At 43.1% G+C, this 16,543-nt stretch overlaps 1 protein-coding gene across 1 annotated transcript in view; it reads right to left on the reverse strand.

Moving 5' to 3' along the window:
* Positions 1 to 16,543, reverse strand: part of EPHA10 (EPH receptor A10) — a 1,411,836-nt gene that overhangs the window by 497,225 nt on the left and 898,068 nt on the right. Inside the window, exon 6 of the mRNA XM_069622653.1 lies at positions 10,671 to 10,795. Coding sequence (XP_069478754.1) covers positions 10,671 to 10,795 — 125 coding nt within the window. The remainder of the gene's footprint in view (positions 1 to 10,670; positions 10,796 to 16,543) is intronic.

Here is a 16,543-nt window from a genome sequence, read left to right on the forward strand (position 1 = left end):
CCTCCTGGGCGATTTATGCCATCACTTGCCCCTGTGGACTTGTATATATTGGCAAAACAAAGAGACCTATAAGACAAAGAATATGCGAGCATCGCTCATGTGTAAAAAATGCAGTGCCCGAAAAACCATTGGTAGCCCATTTTGTGAAAGCTAAACACACTGTAAAAGACATCCAGTGGGTCATACTTCAAACAGTACCGCCACACCCGCGGGGTGGTGATAGAGACCGAAAATTAAGACAGCTTGAACAAAAGTGGATTTACAACTTAAACACAGTACAAGCTGGCCTTAATATTGGAATAGAATGGAGTCTGTTCCTTCGTAAATAATTTTTCCTTACATGCTTAGTGGCCTATAACACACTTCGGCTTGGGCCACAGTAGTTCATTTAACCACACTTCCCCTTTTGCAAGGACTGCTGGGGGTGTGATAATGTTCTCCATATTGAAACCACTTGGGCCTCATTGTCATGCCACTCTGTTATTTGCACATTGGCATAGCTGTAAAGATTTTTCAATTGGTTGCGAAATATTCATTTAGCAACAAGTATCGATAACACCACGATAAACAATGTGGCTTGCTAGATCTATCGGATTCAAACTATTTATATTCACGCCCTACTGCCCTTACTATACGTGGCAACACTGAGACCGACCATTTTTCCATCCAATATGGCGTCAACTAGAAGCATGCTTACGGTCTAGTTGCCGGTTTTTCAATTAGAAAACCATTCGGTTGGTAGCAACCAGCGTCCCACTTGATGTTCGACATCGCGACAGCCTGCATCTTTTTTGGCAGTGCATTCTGCAAGGACGTAGGTAAGCGAACAGAATCATTGGATAAATCAGATAAAGGAATCACGATCTTTATGTCGCTCAATTATCTAACGGTAAGCTCTGTGTGTTTTTCTTTGCGGAAAAACAGCCACACGGCACCCGTTTGAAGATCCGTGTCAATTCTATTAACGACACCCTTTTCCAGTCTGTGCCTTTCGGCGAATGGATTCCGACCTTCCATCAATAACAACAACACGGTTAACCACTGTCTATGCACAAACTCATGGAATAAAGGTAACAATCATTGCCTTTTTTCCTGCCAACTCCGGCACGTCAATATATTGATTTATTAAGTTCCACTGAAACTCAATGTGTTAAATTATCCAGCATGTTTTCTCGCACATCCACAATGTAATATAAACAAAAGTGGCTCATGAAAACATCAACAGCTAAAAATAAAATATTTTTCATTTCTAGCTTTTGTTCAACTGTGAGTTCGCACAGTTCCTCGAATTTGGTCCAAGGTCACCATTTCCGATGCCCCACACTGCTATAAAGAAATTGAAAGGTTAGTGCTAATGGCTGCGTGTGTACACCTATAGAGATCCCTATCCAGTTTTTAAAGGTGCCATTAACACTTCTTTGTGTTTTTGGTTTTTAGCTGCATCATTTTGCTGCGTCCCTACAATCCATTGTCCTGAAGACGGGTTCAGCACATGTCTCATGTCAGACTAAGCCAGCTAGAGAGTGTTTGTTCTCAAGTTACACCTGCTGATACCCAGAAACACATTCCTCTGTGTCGACAGAGTCAAGGACTAATAAAATAGCAATTGTGGATATATGCAATGCCAATATCACACTCATACTAACCTCACTCAACTGTTTAAACATGTTAATAACAGTTGTGGTTTTCTTGGTTAGGAAAAATGATGTTTTTCATTAATTGTTTTTATGTTTTGTGTAAACGAAATGCATTATTGTTTTTTAACATGTCAGTCTCTTCTATAGACTAATTAAAATATGTTGATCTCTATTCTTTTTCTTGTTCTATTTGGATCTATTGACCAATATGACTGTTAACACTTAACGCAACCAAGCACACCTAGCAGGTGTATGGGCGGGTAGCTGTACTCAGTGGCATTCCTGTTGATAGATGGTTTGGGGCAAATCCATCCAGTAGTTTTTACAATATTTGAAAGAGAATGGGTTGCACCCTGTGCCTTAAAACTTTTATATCGGTCTTGGTGCTTTGCAGTGCAGAGGTAGACTAATAACATTTGACTTGCTGTATGGATTTGGATGATATTTTCTAAACCAAAGGTTTGGCTAGGGCCTCCCCAAACTAGACATTTTGGGAATTTGTCAAAAAATGAAAAGTTAATAAGAAAACCTAAAAAACACAGTTTTCAGCGATTCAATTTCCCAGAGAGATAGAGTACAGTTTTTCAACAGCCATAGCGTGAAAACTGCTTGACAAAGCTGGGCTGAATGAAAAACAATTTGGGCACAAAGTGTTGACTTAATTTCCTTGATTGATATGGGGTAACTCCATCCAGTAGTTTTAAAAATATTTGACAGAGAACAGTGTGTCCCCTGTGCCTTAAAAACTTTATACCGGCCTGGTATGTTGTAACAGAGAGGCTGAGAGGCTAATAACTTTTGACTTGCTGGATGGATTTGGATGAAATTTTCTAAACCAACGGGTTGTCAAAGGATCCCCCAGACAGGAGATTTTGGGAACAATTTGTCAAAAACTATATAACTTATTTTTTGTAATGTTTTTATTTTTTTCATCATGTTTATAGTTTAAAAGAATGTTTTCATATATAATATGTATATCATTTAATATAATTTATTTAAAAAACCTAAAAAAACAGTTTTCAGCCTATTCCTATTCACTTTCCCATAGACAACATTTGCAGTTTTTTAACAGCCGTAATGCAAAAATCGCTTTCCAGATTTGGACCGAACTTTGGAATGAACTCCCCCACAACCTTACAGAGTCTAATAACTTCCTTGACATCAAAAAGAAACTCAAAACTCTTCTATTTATGCAGTAACACCAAGGGGAACACTGATTGTTTTGATCGATAGCAGTTAGATGGCCTGACCTTAGGCGCTGAATAATTAGCAATAGCAATAGCAATGAGATCAGGCTAGTGGTCTGATGTGGGAAAGAAGACACCATGTGAAGTTGGGGTTTTGGGGGTGGATTGAGGTACCAGTTACAGGTAGAAAATGTGCAATTTATCAGGGGAAGACTGCGTGAATCTAACGAGATTACAACAGCAACGCTGCAAGATGCTCTCAGAAAGAATTTGCGTCAGGCCAAGCAATTAATGTTAAGGGGTAATGGGGAGGGTTAGGGAGAATAAGAACAATTGACTAGAGTGAGAAAACCTGGAAAAAAGAAGAGAGACACATGTTGAGTGTCTGTGAGTATGTGGAAGACTTTTGAATTCTGAGCAATTTTTCCCATTATCGTGGGAATTGGCAAACCGTCACTCTACCACAGGAATATATGTTATTGGTAATGATTACTGAGAAATTATCACGGAAATAAGGTGTTTGAAAAAACAAGGTTTATCATCCACAGGGCCTACATCTACTGGGCTGGGGACAATGGGTGTTTGGTAACACATTAATGGTGTGACATGGCCAGTGTCCATGGCCAGTGGGCCCAAACAAAAGATATTGGTGCAACACGCACAGGCCATTGCTATTGAGACCTCAAGAAACTAAGCAACATATACAGAGTTCATGCTGAAGACCATGGCCACTGGCCATGCCTCATTGCCCTGGCTAGTGAGCCCAAAAGAAAACTAGTGGTACAAGATGTACAGTGGTCGTAGCATAAGACAGAGACTAGTGAGTCCCTGGAGGAACTAAGGTATCGCGAAACCCTTGAAATTCAGTGAAAACTCATTTGTTAAGCGAGATTTATAATTTTCACATTTAGCGCAGCACAACTCCTAAAATTCACTGCTCGCATTTCAATCTAGTCCATCTCTGAGAAGAACATGTGTCACACGATCCAAACAGTGAATGGGGGTAATGGCCAGGAGAGGGCAAGGGAGAAAATAAAGCAATTGTGGGGAGTGGGGTAATCATGGAAAGAAGAGAGTGGCACTTGGTGAATGCCTTCGAGGACAGGGAAGAGTTTTGGATTTTCAACCGTTATCAGGGGAATGCCGGGGGAATCATGCGTGCATGGGTAGTTCAATGCTGCTGTTTGTGTAGTTTGTTGCCATTATCGGGAGAATATTGGGGGAATCCCATGGGAATGGGGGAAGAGTGCAACAAAAAAGTAATTTTACACCTGCAGTAATAACATTTCCTAGACAGTGGCAATGGTGCTTTGTGCCGAAGGTCATGGCTAATAGGCCCAAAAGAGACCTATTGATGCAACATGTACAGGGGAAACCGCCAAAGGCTGTGGCTATGGCTATGAACGAGGGCCATGAGTAGTGGGCCGTGAAGAAACCTATTTGTGCAACATGTACAGTGTCAAAAGATGAAGGTCATGGCTAGTGGCCCTTAGAAAAAAACGATTAGTGTAAGATGTACAGTGTTCACGCCCTCAGGCCATGGCTAGTGGGCCCCAAAGAAACCTATTGGTGCAAAATGTAGAGTGTCCACAGTCGCGAGCTGTGGACACTGGCCCTATTGTGCCCCAAAGAAAACCATTGGTGCAACAGTACAGTGGCCATGGCGGGATACCGTTGACAATAGCCACAGCTGAAGGCCATGGCTAGTGGGCCTCAAAGAAATCTATTAGTGCAACGCATACAGTGGCCATGGCTAAAGGTTATGGCTAGTTGGCCCTGAAAAGTATAGCAAAACCCTTGGCATTTGGTGAAAGATCTTTAGTTAGGAGAGAGTTAAGGTGATCAGATTCAACGTAAAAAATACGTAGCAAGAAAACCTTTGAAATTCAGCGAAAAAAAAACTTTTTTAAGAGACATTTAAGGTGATCAAATTCAATGCAAAAAAAAACAAGAAATTCAGCAATTGCATTTCGAGCAGGTCCACTTTAACTATGCACCCCCTGGTGTGCAGCACATAACCACGCTTATGACATCACAGATGACATCACTAATTACATCATGCATGACATCACTGTTGTCATTGGTTTGCCTTTGGCCGTGTATACTCTACATGTTCCCCCAATATGTTTCTTTTGGACCCACTCGGTGGCCACAGCCTTCAGCCCTGTCTTTTGGGCCCTCTAGCCTAGACCATCGGTCCTAGACAATGAGCGGAGCCTTTGGCCATGACCATTGTATATTTTAAAACACAATCAGGCCACTAGCCATGCCCTCCCCCCTGACCAGTTGACACGGCCTTCGTCCGTGTCCACTGTACCTGCTACCCCAGTATGTTTCTTTTGGGCCCACTAGGTGGCCACACCCATTATACATGTCTTTCGGGCCCACTTTGGCCCTGGCCAGCGAGCATGGTCATCGTGCTCACTGGCCATGGCCATATTGCACCTCTTGATATGCTGCCCCAAAAGGTTAGCCCACACCTCACTGTAGCTGTAATATTGCACTGTTTTTGTATTAATATCATTTTTTTTTCACTCGCTCTCATTTTTTTTAAGCAAGGGTTATATTGCAATGGACTACAAATATCACAGAATAGTTTGAAAATATTTGCAGTTCCTTTGCATGTGACACACTTACGAAAAATAGTCCTGAACATAGAATAATAAACCTGAATGTGGAAAAAAAAACTTGAATGTGTCGAGCTCTAAACTTCATGCCCAGAATCCCCCCCAACTCCCCAATTTCACACAGTGGCCTCTTTCCCACTCCCCACCTTTAACCTGAGAAAAGAGAATTCTTTCCACTTTTTGTTTTTGGATATGTGTGAACATTTCAAACATTTTCACAAACATTTCTCACATCGAAAAAAAAATGGCAGAATTTCATTACTGAAAAGTCACTCTACTGCAAAACACCATGGGAGATATAGCTATAATTTTGGGAGAAGGGGGCACCCTATTCTCCATCAAACATCTTAAAGAAAACTGAACACAATAACCCCAGATCCCCACCAGAAATCAAGTCAACGATTTGGGCCCAATTTGTTTCATACCTGGTCCAAATCCATCCGGTGGTTTTATTTGTGCACTGGAGAACAATTTGGACTTTTTCTCTATGGGAAAATGAATGAGGTCTAGGCCGAAACAGCATTTTTTTTTTAACTTTCTTAATAACTTTTTTCACAGATCTTTCCCAAAATGTCCAGTCTGGGGATAGGAGATAAGGGGGGGGGGGAAAGGGGGGGGGGATGGTGAATTTACCATTTTTTGTTTGCAAAAAGTTTCAGCCAAATTCGTTATTTGAGTCAACCTATATAAGCAATTCATTTTTTCTGGGTCTGCCTTGCATCTCGATCCTCAACTTAACTGTAGTGTAGAGAGAGCCACACTATTGTACAATTCTAACAATGTGTTTATTGGGCAGGCTAATGGGCACACACATAGCGCCATATGCACAGACACCCTTACCCTAAGATAGAACCCTTCTTCTTAAACTCTGTGAAGCTGAAACAAGACACAGGGTGGCCCTGTAATAGTAAACATTATGACTATCCTTTCCCTAATTGCCCAAATGAGCATATTTGGGTGATGGCTTCAAACACACTTTAATGTAAGGGTGCATGGGTGTTTTAAGTGTTGTGAAAAAAGAAATGAGCACCAAATATTGTGAATATTGCATACTTGGTGAGTCAAGCATACCACCCTTTTATCATAGACATTTTTGGAAAAGATAAAAAACTTTTGTTGTTATAATGTTCCTAGAATGCTCTTTGATTTTAGGCAAAGCAGCCAGAAACCCTCATTGATGTTATATGTCCTGCCCCTTGCTCATGAGGGCATTTTGAAAAAGTACAATAGGAGTGTACCAGACTCTCAATCTTGGAATTATAAAGTGCATTGTGAGCATAATGTATATGGTTAATCTAGGTTTTGATAACATGCTTTGCTCAGTAGGAAAAGTATAATGTCCTTACTATGGCTACAATATAAAGAAGAAATCATCAATACACATCAACAAAAAAGTGGCAGGTTACAACATTAGTACCATTAAATATGTCCTTTTTAAAAGCTTCCTTTGCCATGGACACTGTTAGGCAGAATCCTGTGCAGTTCCCTTGGGGAACACTGCAAACAGATTAAGACTACAGGAGTAAGCAGTAAACCCAATTGGTAGCAGTCTGCACCACCCAGATTTACCGGGTAGCTGTGGCTGAGCAGTCAGACTTCTCTCAAGAAGAGTGGGGCAGTATATAGAGTATACACAATAGGGCTAAAAACACAGTAGAGCAAACAAACACTGACCAGAGCTTTGTTTAAAAAGTATATAATTATTTATTTTAAACACACTTTAGGTAATATACTAGCACTCTAAATCAAAAGCAAGTTAAAACACAGTCAGGTAAAGTATACACACCTCCCTTAATAACGATTAGACAAGTCACAATTAAAACACCATGATTTGTTAAACTGACGTGAGCACATAACCTGATGGCACTCCAATAGTTCAGTTAAAGGGAGGGAAAAAGGCAGAGCATAGAAATAAAACAGGTCCCAACACTTTTAGGAGTTCTCAGCAAGGGAATTAAGGCAGTATAGACTGTAGAGCCAAAGTTCATAGGCCAGGCCCACTTAAAAGGGAGCAAAGCGAAATGTGCCCAGGGTCACACGGTTTAAAAATGCACTAAAAGTCTTTGCAGAATGTTCGAAAGAGGTTGGGGCGATTCAAGAAGGTAAAGTTAGGAGGTCTGGGGCCAACCCAGTTGGCAAGCCAAGGATTTAAGGGTCACCTTGGGCAAACCGAAGAAAGGGAGGCCAGGCAGGACACAGTACCTTAAACAGAGAGGAAGCTCCAGCGGTGGCAGTTGTTCCTTGCAGTGGTTGCAGTTCATTGTTTCGACCAGGGGAAGAGAGGATCTTGTGGAGGAGGAAATGTGGAGTCGTTGCACTGCACAGGGATGAAACCAGCTGAGGAGTTCATCAATAAAAGGAGTGTTCCTTTTATTTGCGGTCAAAGTGGTGAAGCTTGGCTATCAGGCAGCCGGGGTGCTTGGCACGGGCGATTCGACCAAGAGACGTCTTTGGAAGGCGAAAAGGGCGAACTGGTTGGTCCCACCAGGTCAGACTCGTCCAGCAGAATATCTTCTCTTGTCGTCGGTAAAGTGGTGAGGTAGTTGCAGCAGGGCTTCACAGGTGGTGTCGTCGTTGCAGATCGCTCAGCTTCTTCCCTCTTCGGATTCTTAGGTACTGTGGCGACTTCTGAAGTTCCAGACCCAAAGGCCCTGCTTTTATGCAGAAAACCCCCCATTCAACAGCCTAGCTGTCAATCACACATGCTAAGTGGTGAGCCGGGCGGCTCACCACCTGGCCAATCAGAGTAGAGTCCAGGGTACCAATTCCCCCCTCCAGCCCTCCCGTGGAACCCAGACAGAGTGGTACCATTTGGAGGGCTTCTGTGGAGAAGCCCACCAAAAATAGTGGAACAAAGGGCTCGACCTTGGTCAGAGTTACAGAGACAGACACAAACGCCATTTTAGAAAAGAGTTCTGGCAAAAAGAACCAACCAGGGATTTAATATTAAATAAATAAACCGGCGGTATCTTTGACATTGCACCAAAAAGTGGTGCATTTAAAATCAATGGGAAAATCCCATAGAGAATATTCCGGTGTAATATTTTGCGTGGTAACCCCTGCCACCAGCCAGAAACTCAGCAAGGGGGGACTGGACAGTGCCCCCTTGAAAACAGACCTAGAGGCACTATAATTAACCCCTTCCAGTACATACACAATATGATGGTTTGTACTGGTTCCGTTCACAATTTAGGACTAGTAAAGTCAATGGTGACTTTACATGCCCTGGGAGACAGTAGTCAGTCCCAGGGTATGGAGTCTATGTTTGGGGGTCACTATGACACCCCTGTGTTACTGCGCTGAGGGTGCTGTGTAACACACACATACAAAATAGATGATCCCCTATGGAGTAGAAAGAAAACCCCATTGCCCATAAGCACACACAGAGTCAAAGACACTTAAATCATGCCTAAGAGTGGGAGGAAAAGAATCTCACTCTTAGCAGGAGAAAAAAACAAACGCCAAAAATCCAGCAATGCTGCTGGGGGACTCACTAGGTTTGGGAAATTAGCCTTAAAAGTGAATTCTCCCAAACAGACACGCACAATTGTGTCTCTCGAAATTACCTCCATTTCTTGGAAAGAGATGTGATCCGATTAAAACCAATGATCTGTTTCTTCTGTGAATACCAAGGCACATGTTTAACTATGGCCACTGATTGTTTGGTAGTGGTGCTTCTGAATCAACATGTGTTATAGTGCACTTCTAATGAACACAACATAGAAAATAACAAATATTATTGTAGACCTTGCAGTGCGATTCTCTGGCACCTTACAAAGTCTGTCAGAACCCTGCACCTGCCACGGAGCCTATCAGCATCCCTCTGTACTCCCCTCAATATGGAAAATGCACCCTCTGCGTGATGCCATAATTCCTGGCGGCCACACTCAATGGCAATGTGGGCTCCACGAAGATAGGCCCGCGTCCAATACATTCCCTAAGAATAATAATAATAATAATACAATAGGTGTCTTCAAATACCAGTTTGCCCCCCACCTCAGGAGTCACCTCTGTTGCTTTTGTTCACATTCTGCATTTAACTGTAAGAAAATCAACATCAATCAACCACCCCCTCCCCCCCTCAATGATTTCTGTGCTTTCGTTCTCTGGCCATGCTGCAGCTTTGAGGCACATGTGGGGTGGTCTTAACAAACCTGCACTGCACAACAAATGCAAATCTTGCTCATAAAGTGAAACTGAGACGTAAAATGCTAGGGAGAAAGAGATAGAAAGTAGAAATAGAGAGAGAGAGATAAAGAGAGAGAGAGAGGGGAATGCAAGGAGAGAACGTAGAAAGAGAGAGAGACATAAATAAAGATAGAGAGAATTAAAGTAGAAAGAGAGGGGGGGAGAACGGGAGAGAAAGTAGAAAGAGAGCCAGAGGGGGAGACAAAAAGAGAGAGAGACGGGGAGAAAGAGAAAGTAGAAGAGCGAGAGAGATAGACATAAAGAGAGAGGGAGAAAGAGAGAGAACGTAGAGAGAGAGAGAGGTGGGAGAAAAAGAGTGAGGGGGAGACAAAAAGAGAGAGAGAGACAGGGAGAACGAAAGAGAAAGTAGACAGAGAGCGAGAGAGACATAAAGTTAGAAGAGGGGGAGAAAGAGAGAGCGTAGTGAGAGAGGGGGGATGGGGAGAAAGAGAGAGAATAGAAAGAGAGCGAGAGAGAGAGACAAAGTGAGAGAGAGGGGGAGAAAGAGAGAACTTAGTGAGAGAGAGAGACGTAAAGAGAGAGAGGGAGAGAGTGAGAGCGAGAGAGAAAGACAGAGAAAGAGAGAGAAAGTAGAAAGAGCGAGAGAGAGAAACATAAGAGAGAGGGGGAGTAAGAGAGAGAATGTAGGAGAGAGAGAGAAATAGAGAGAGAGAGACCACAAGAGAGACACAGAGAGAGAGGGGGACAAAGAGAAAACGTAGAAAGAGGACGATTGAGCGAGAGAGTTAGAGAGAGAGTGAGAGACATTAAGAGAGGGGACTGTTTGTAGCTAGTTTTAACATATTTACATTACACTTTATTCCACTTTGAATCTCGGGGAGATAGGATCATTTGCCCTCAATCTTTGTCAAGACCCAAAGCATTTGAGGACAGCTCTTCCAGTTGCAGGGTGACGAGTTTAGCCACTACACCATTATCAAAACAGCCGCGTTCTCCTAAACTCTGCTTTGGGGCTGCCAGACCTGGAAATATGACTGAAAACCGCAGATCCTATCATTGTCAGGAATTACCTTCTCATAGTACTTGATTTCATACTCTGTGTTGTTGGCGCTCGGGTATCCAGGCTCCTGCCACGACAAGGTGATGCTCCTCTCTTCAATTTTATCCGTGCGGATATCCGTGATAAGCGATGGCTCTGAAAGGCAGAGAAAACAGGAAACAACACATCACTACTGGTGGTTCATGTCTAGGTGAAGGAAGATGTGGGGTTCAGTTGGCCACAACGGCACCCTCGCGGCTACAGAAACCACGATGGGTGCTGGTTCTCGCTGGAACAATGATCACAAGGCACAAAACTGCAAGTGGATAATTACAATCACATTATAAATCATCAGACTAATTTCCTGGGACTTGATGGCTGGCAGTGTATTCTTATGCTCCGAAAAGATGCGAGAAAATCAATGCGAGATTTTCGCATGATGCGATATCGATCAATTGTCTCTGATTGTTCCGGGGCGCTTGGGTTCGTTAAACAGGCCGTGCGGTAGCTTCGTGTGATTGAGTGCAAACAGATTTTCCCGGTGTTGTGAATATAATGGAGCTCCAAGGAGCCCTTTATCTTCAAACCCTAGGAAATGAGCAGATATGTACCACTGAGCATGCTGGGAAAAATCTTTATTGTACCGAAGCAGTAATTTTGGCCTTTAGTCTAGACTCACCCTAAGAATCAAAGACTATCTTAAACTATAGTTGAGGACTTTGTGATAATGTTATTGTTAACCTTGAGCTATGTCTAAGCTTGTTATATTTCAGAATTCTTCTTATCACCTGCATCTTAAATTTGAAGAATTAATTTCATTAATAGCAGAATAGAGTGCAGCAATATCTTTATTTTTGGTACCAGTGTTTTTTTAAAGCAGTCTTCAGAGAGTTAATAACTTAATTGGAGTTAAACGAGCTATTGGTGTAATACACATGTCTTAACCCGGTCTCTCTTCAGCCACTCTGTTTATAAGCACACTCTGTGTCCCTCACTGATGTCCTGTTAAAAACAAGCATTGTTAAAGCCAACAGTTTTGCCTTGTGTATAAGTATTAGGCATTTGCCAGACCCTGCTCTAAGATGTCCAGGTACTGGCACCTTTTTGCACCTGCTACAATCAATGGCCAGTTAATACCACCGCTGTTGCGCCTGGCAAGTGTTTTCTCATGACTGCACAAAAGCCCAAACTGTTTGTAATGGTAAGGTGGACAATCCCAGCCCTTAAGCGGACCAGGTAGGCCAGGAAATCCCAAGCTTAAAAACGGAAGAGTCACAATAAATATAATAATAAATGACAACGCTCTGCTTTATTTCAACACATGTAACACAGGGATAACAGCAAGCAGTGGATTCTCAGAGTTCTCAGGGATAACGGCAAGCAGTGGATTCTCAGAGTTCTCAGGGATAACTCAAGCCGTGGATTCTCAGAGTTGAGTTCTCAGGGATAACAGCAAGCTGTGGATTCTCAGAGTTGCGTTCTCAGGGATAACAGCAAGCAGTGGATTCTCAGAATTCTTAGGGATAACAGCATGTAGTGCGTTCTCAGGGATAACAGCAAGCAATGCATTCTCAGAGTTCTCAATCTTTACAATGTAAAACATTACATTATAAGGCAAAAATATGCCACAACCAACGTCATAATACAATCTTGGTTACAAAAACCTATGGGGTCTGGGGATTGGTTATGGGAATTGTCAACATATGGGGCCTCATTACGAGTTTGGAGGCAGCCATGGAGCTATTAGCTCAATGGCTGCCTCAAAACCAGGCTCCTTTACCGGGTTCCTGCAATGGGGACTTACAGGGTCATTCCGACATAGGAGGACCCGGTAAGTCCTCCTTGCAAGAACCATTCCCCATTCCCATTTGAGCCCCCATAGGGCTCAATGGGAATGGGGATGGAACTTTCAACGGGCATATTATAAGTGTCCTGTTGTTACCTCCCTCTTCCCCTTGAGGGACCCGGAATAGCCCTGACGGAATGAAGGAGGCCGGTTCCGTACCGGTCCCCTTCATTCCGTCAGCGCAAGCCTCGTAATGACGCCCATAGTGTCCCTAGGTGTTAGTCTTTTCATTGGCTGTAACCTATCTGGTTGCCCTATCAGAGCCCACCTCTAAATTGGTAACCGTAAATATATGTCATCTCTGTGCTACTTGATTGGTTAGTGCAACAGTTGCATGACAGTGTTCATAGAAGATGGGGAGTGTTTGGCACTGGCTTTGGGCCGGCCTTCAACACATGAGTAATGATACTGGTAGGGGGAGAGTCATGGAGAGGCCACTTTCCCAATTAAAATGTACCATCTCAAATTCTCTAGGCCATGAGCCAGGGATTCTAGCTTTTTGAACTTAACCTTGACTTGTTTTGCTATTCTTGAGGATTTTAAGGAGTTACTGGCAGGGACATCGCTTTATCTAGCAGTAACGAATAGGCACTGTTTCCAACCGTAGGTTGTGTGTGAATTATTCTGAACATCGTTTACTGGGATTTTAGGTTATTTATCTGCAAGTGTCTATACCCTTCTTGACCTCTAGAGACTTGGTTGAGCTACTTTTCTCCAATATTGAGCCTTAGCTATGTAGCACCTGGTTTTAATGAGTTTGTTATTCCCTGGCCTAATCTAAGAGAAATATCTTACGCTTGGGAACTGCTATCTTCTGTTTTCATCTGAGCTGTGCAAGCCTCCTTTATTCACATTAACCTTGTATGGGGGCTGTGCAGCCACTGTCTGACCTACCCGAGTCTACGTTTCAGTTTATTCAGCACATTGAATCTCCCTGCAGCTCTGGGGCGTCTCTGGATTCTCCATTCACTATAACATGTCTGCGCTGTCCGTTTTCTTCAAAATGGCCACTCATTACCGCGTTAGTTCTGCGTCAAGCAACTTTATGTGCATTCTTATGGATCAATATATGTTTCTAGTATCTAGTGAGTGTGAGTGACATTCTTCATGTCTAAATGCGATTTTGATCTAGTGTTTATGTATCTTCGTGTCGGGTGCATGTCGTCTTCATGTCTCGTGTGTCTATGTATTATCCTTGGTAGTGAAGTCAATTGCTTTCATCATACTTGAGTTACAACTCATTTAGTTCTTTGTGGTGCTGCAAACTCGTTTCTTCTTCAATTGATACATGATAAGGCCAGTAGGGTTGTCTTAATGAATATCGTCTTTGATGTTCACCCAAGGTGGCAGAAGGGAGAGAGTCTCCGTGAATGGTGCTCTTCCGTCTTTTCTTCGGTATATAGGTGGGGGTGGGGCTGACGCCCTACATGACAAGTTCATCTGCCTCTCGACATTCCCCCCTCTGGTCGAGCTCTCGACCACCTTTACCCGAGGTCCCTCTTCCCCTTGAGGTGTCTTGGGGATCCATATCTTTGTCACCCCCTCGGGTACCCAGAATGTCTTAGTCAGGGGAGGGGCAAACACCCTAGATGACGTGTTTATCTGCCTCTGGACACGTAGGCATTGCTAATGCTTGCTTTAAATCCTCTTAGTGCAAAACATAGTATGGAGGCATTGTCTCACACACAGGGGGGTTGCCAGAGGTCACATTTAATACCCAAATGGTACCTGGTGCAATCCCTTATCGGCTGAGATCATGAGCCTAGAGATGAACTGCTCTGTGACTTTAGAGCACCCATAGAATCATTGAAATGTGTATATGTTTGTGCACCACTCGAACTCAACAGGAGGCAACAAGGATGATTCTGCTGCACAGCCACTAATGGCAAGGGCATTATTTCAAGACCAACAAGGCCTTGTATCTGCCTTTCTAAGAGGCCCTATTTTTTTTAGTTATGCAACTATTGTAGAATTACATTTTTATTCTTCACCAATGATTTTAACAAGTTCAAATACGGTTTGTCTTTCGGAGCAAATTCCGTGTGTTGCCAATTCCTATAATATGGGTATCAGGTCAAATAGGGTGTAACATCACTTCTGGACCTCTTGCCAACATCTGCTCCCTTCACTCTCTTTGCTGCCATTAGGGGATCAGACCTCTTAGAATATAGTAACAGTGATCTGGAAACAATAGGATTGCATTTCAGGATCACCTCATCCCACCTGGATCCCCTTTGAGATCGTGTCAACAGGTATGCTTTTATATTCCAAACACTAACCAGATTTGCAAAAAACCCAGGACAGGCCAGAAACATAATGATGGGACTAAGACGAGGGATTTCAGGACTACACTTCATTAGTGGGGTGGCTGAGAATTCCAGGCCTTCCCCTGGAAAACTGTGCGTTTACACTCAAAGAACACAAAACGCACAGGATCTTTGGTTCAGAATGATATTCCAGGCCTGTTTATGAATCATTTTCCAAAGCATTCACTGTGGCGCAGTTGTTGGCGGTTCAAACTCACACATGGATAGTCCTCTTTTCGAATTTCAATACATTTTTTGAACAATTATAAAAAGCATTTAGTGTATTACAAATAAACTGTTATGTTGATTTGTAAAATGCATTATAATTCAACACTCTGATCATTCTGTACTGAGAACCTGCTCCTCCCGACCCTCTTCCAAAAATACAACAGGTTTTTAAAAATAAAAAAAAACCTCTCGGACGGAAGTAAAGAGCACCCAGTTTATAATGTCCCAGCAAAACCAGGGTGCATGGTTACTCTATTGTACACAGATGCATCGCCACCCTTACAGGTCAACGATGGCGGGAGGAAGTAGAACACTTGTGGCATGCAAGTCCTAGCATTGAAGAGTCCTGCTTGCCTCTGATATAGGAAAAGAATACCCTTCAGTTGTTCGACCCCGGCACTGCTGATTCTGCTCTTCATCCCCCGGCTCTGTTGATTCTTCATCATTTAGGCTGAAACATGTCTGGGGTTGCTTGTGTTTTCCATGCAGAGGGTGCCTGACTTAGCAGTTCAGCCTGGGCTTCTCCCACTGGTGGAAGCACCTAACTGATTTGCATATGGCTGGACCCCTTTTGCAATGGTGCAAACTGGCTAAATAACGGTGGTGTGGAAGGCTGCCCAGGTTGCCAGTGGTTCAGACTAATTCAAAACCTTCCACCCATCACCTTTTTGGTTATAGTTTGTCTCCCTATGTGAGAAAGGGTATGCCCAGATGTGGGTCCCTTGCTCGCTGTGCCATAGGGAACCAAGCTGCACCTGACTGATGTGAACCAACAAGGCTGAAACATGTCTGGTTGCTTGTGTTTCTGTGCAGTTGGGACCTTGCCTAGCAGTTTGGGCTGGATTGCTCCCATTGGTGGCAGTATCTGACTGATTTGCATATGGCTGGATCCTTTTTGCAATGGCACAGATGATCTTAAAAACGGTGGTGAAGGTTGCCCAGAGCAGTACCAGTGGTTCAGATTAATTCAAATTCTACCACCCATCACTTTATTGGTTATTCTTCATTATTTAGGGGGTCAATATATTGAGTACCATTAAATTGAATATTAATAGCAGCTATTATTACTCAATTTAATGAAACAGTGCCTAGAGGCTGGAGGAACCTGTCATGAAGCACTATATGCAAATCTAATAGTATTATTTGTATCCTACCTGATGCTGTTGTTCATTAGTGTGCTTTAAATTCCTCCATTTATTTCGGTCTAGTTTTAGTCATGGATGCATGCATTTATGTATTGGATTCATAACGTGCAAACCTACTATGTGCTGTGCATAAAAGACTCTCCCAGGTGGTTATACGTAGTGTGAGTGTACCATAGGGGGGTAGGGGGACCAGAGGAGGAGAAGATGAGTTGAGTGGTGCGATCAGTGTTTGCTTCCTGGCGGGCAGGATGGCGGGGGTTAGTCTTTTCTGCCTTGGTAAGACTGACTGCGTAGCAGGAAAAAGCCTGTTTCCAATTTTACCCCTCTATGTTTCCAGTGTGGCGATGGCATGGCTTCCTGTGGTGCATTGTTCCCCGGG

Source organism: Ambystoma mexicanum, chromosome 11, assembly GCF_040938575.1.
Source record: "Ambystoma mexicanum isolate Mex_15411 chromosome 11, UKY_AmexF1_1, whole genome shotgun sequence".
In the NCBI taxonomy this organism is placed as follows: domain Eukaryota; kingdom Metazoa; phylum Chordata; class Amphibia; order Caudata; family Ambystomatidae; genus Ambystoma; species Ambystoma mexicanum.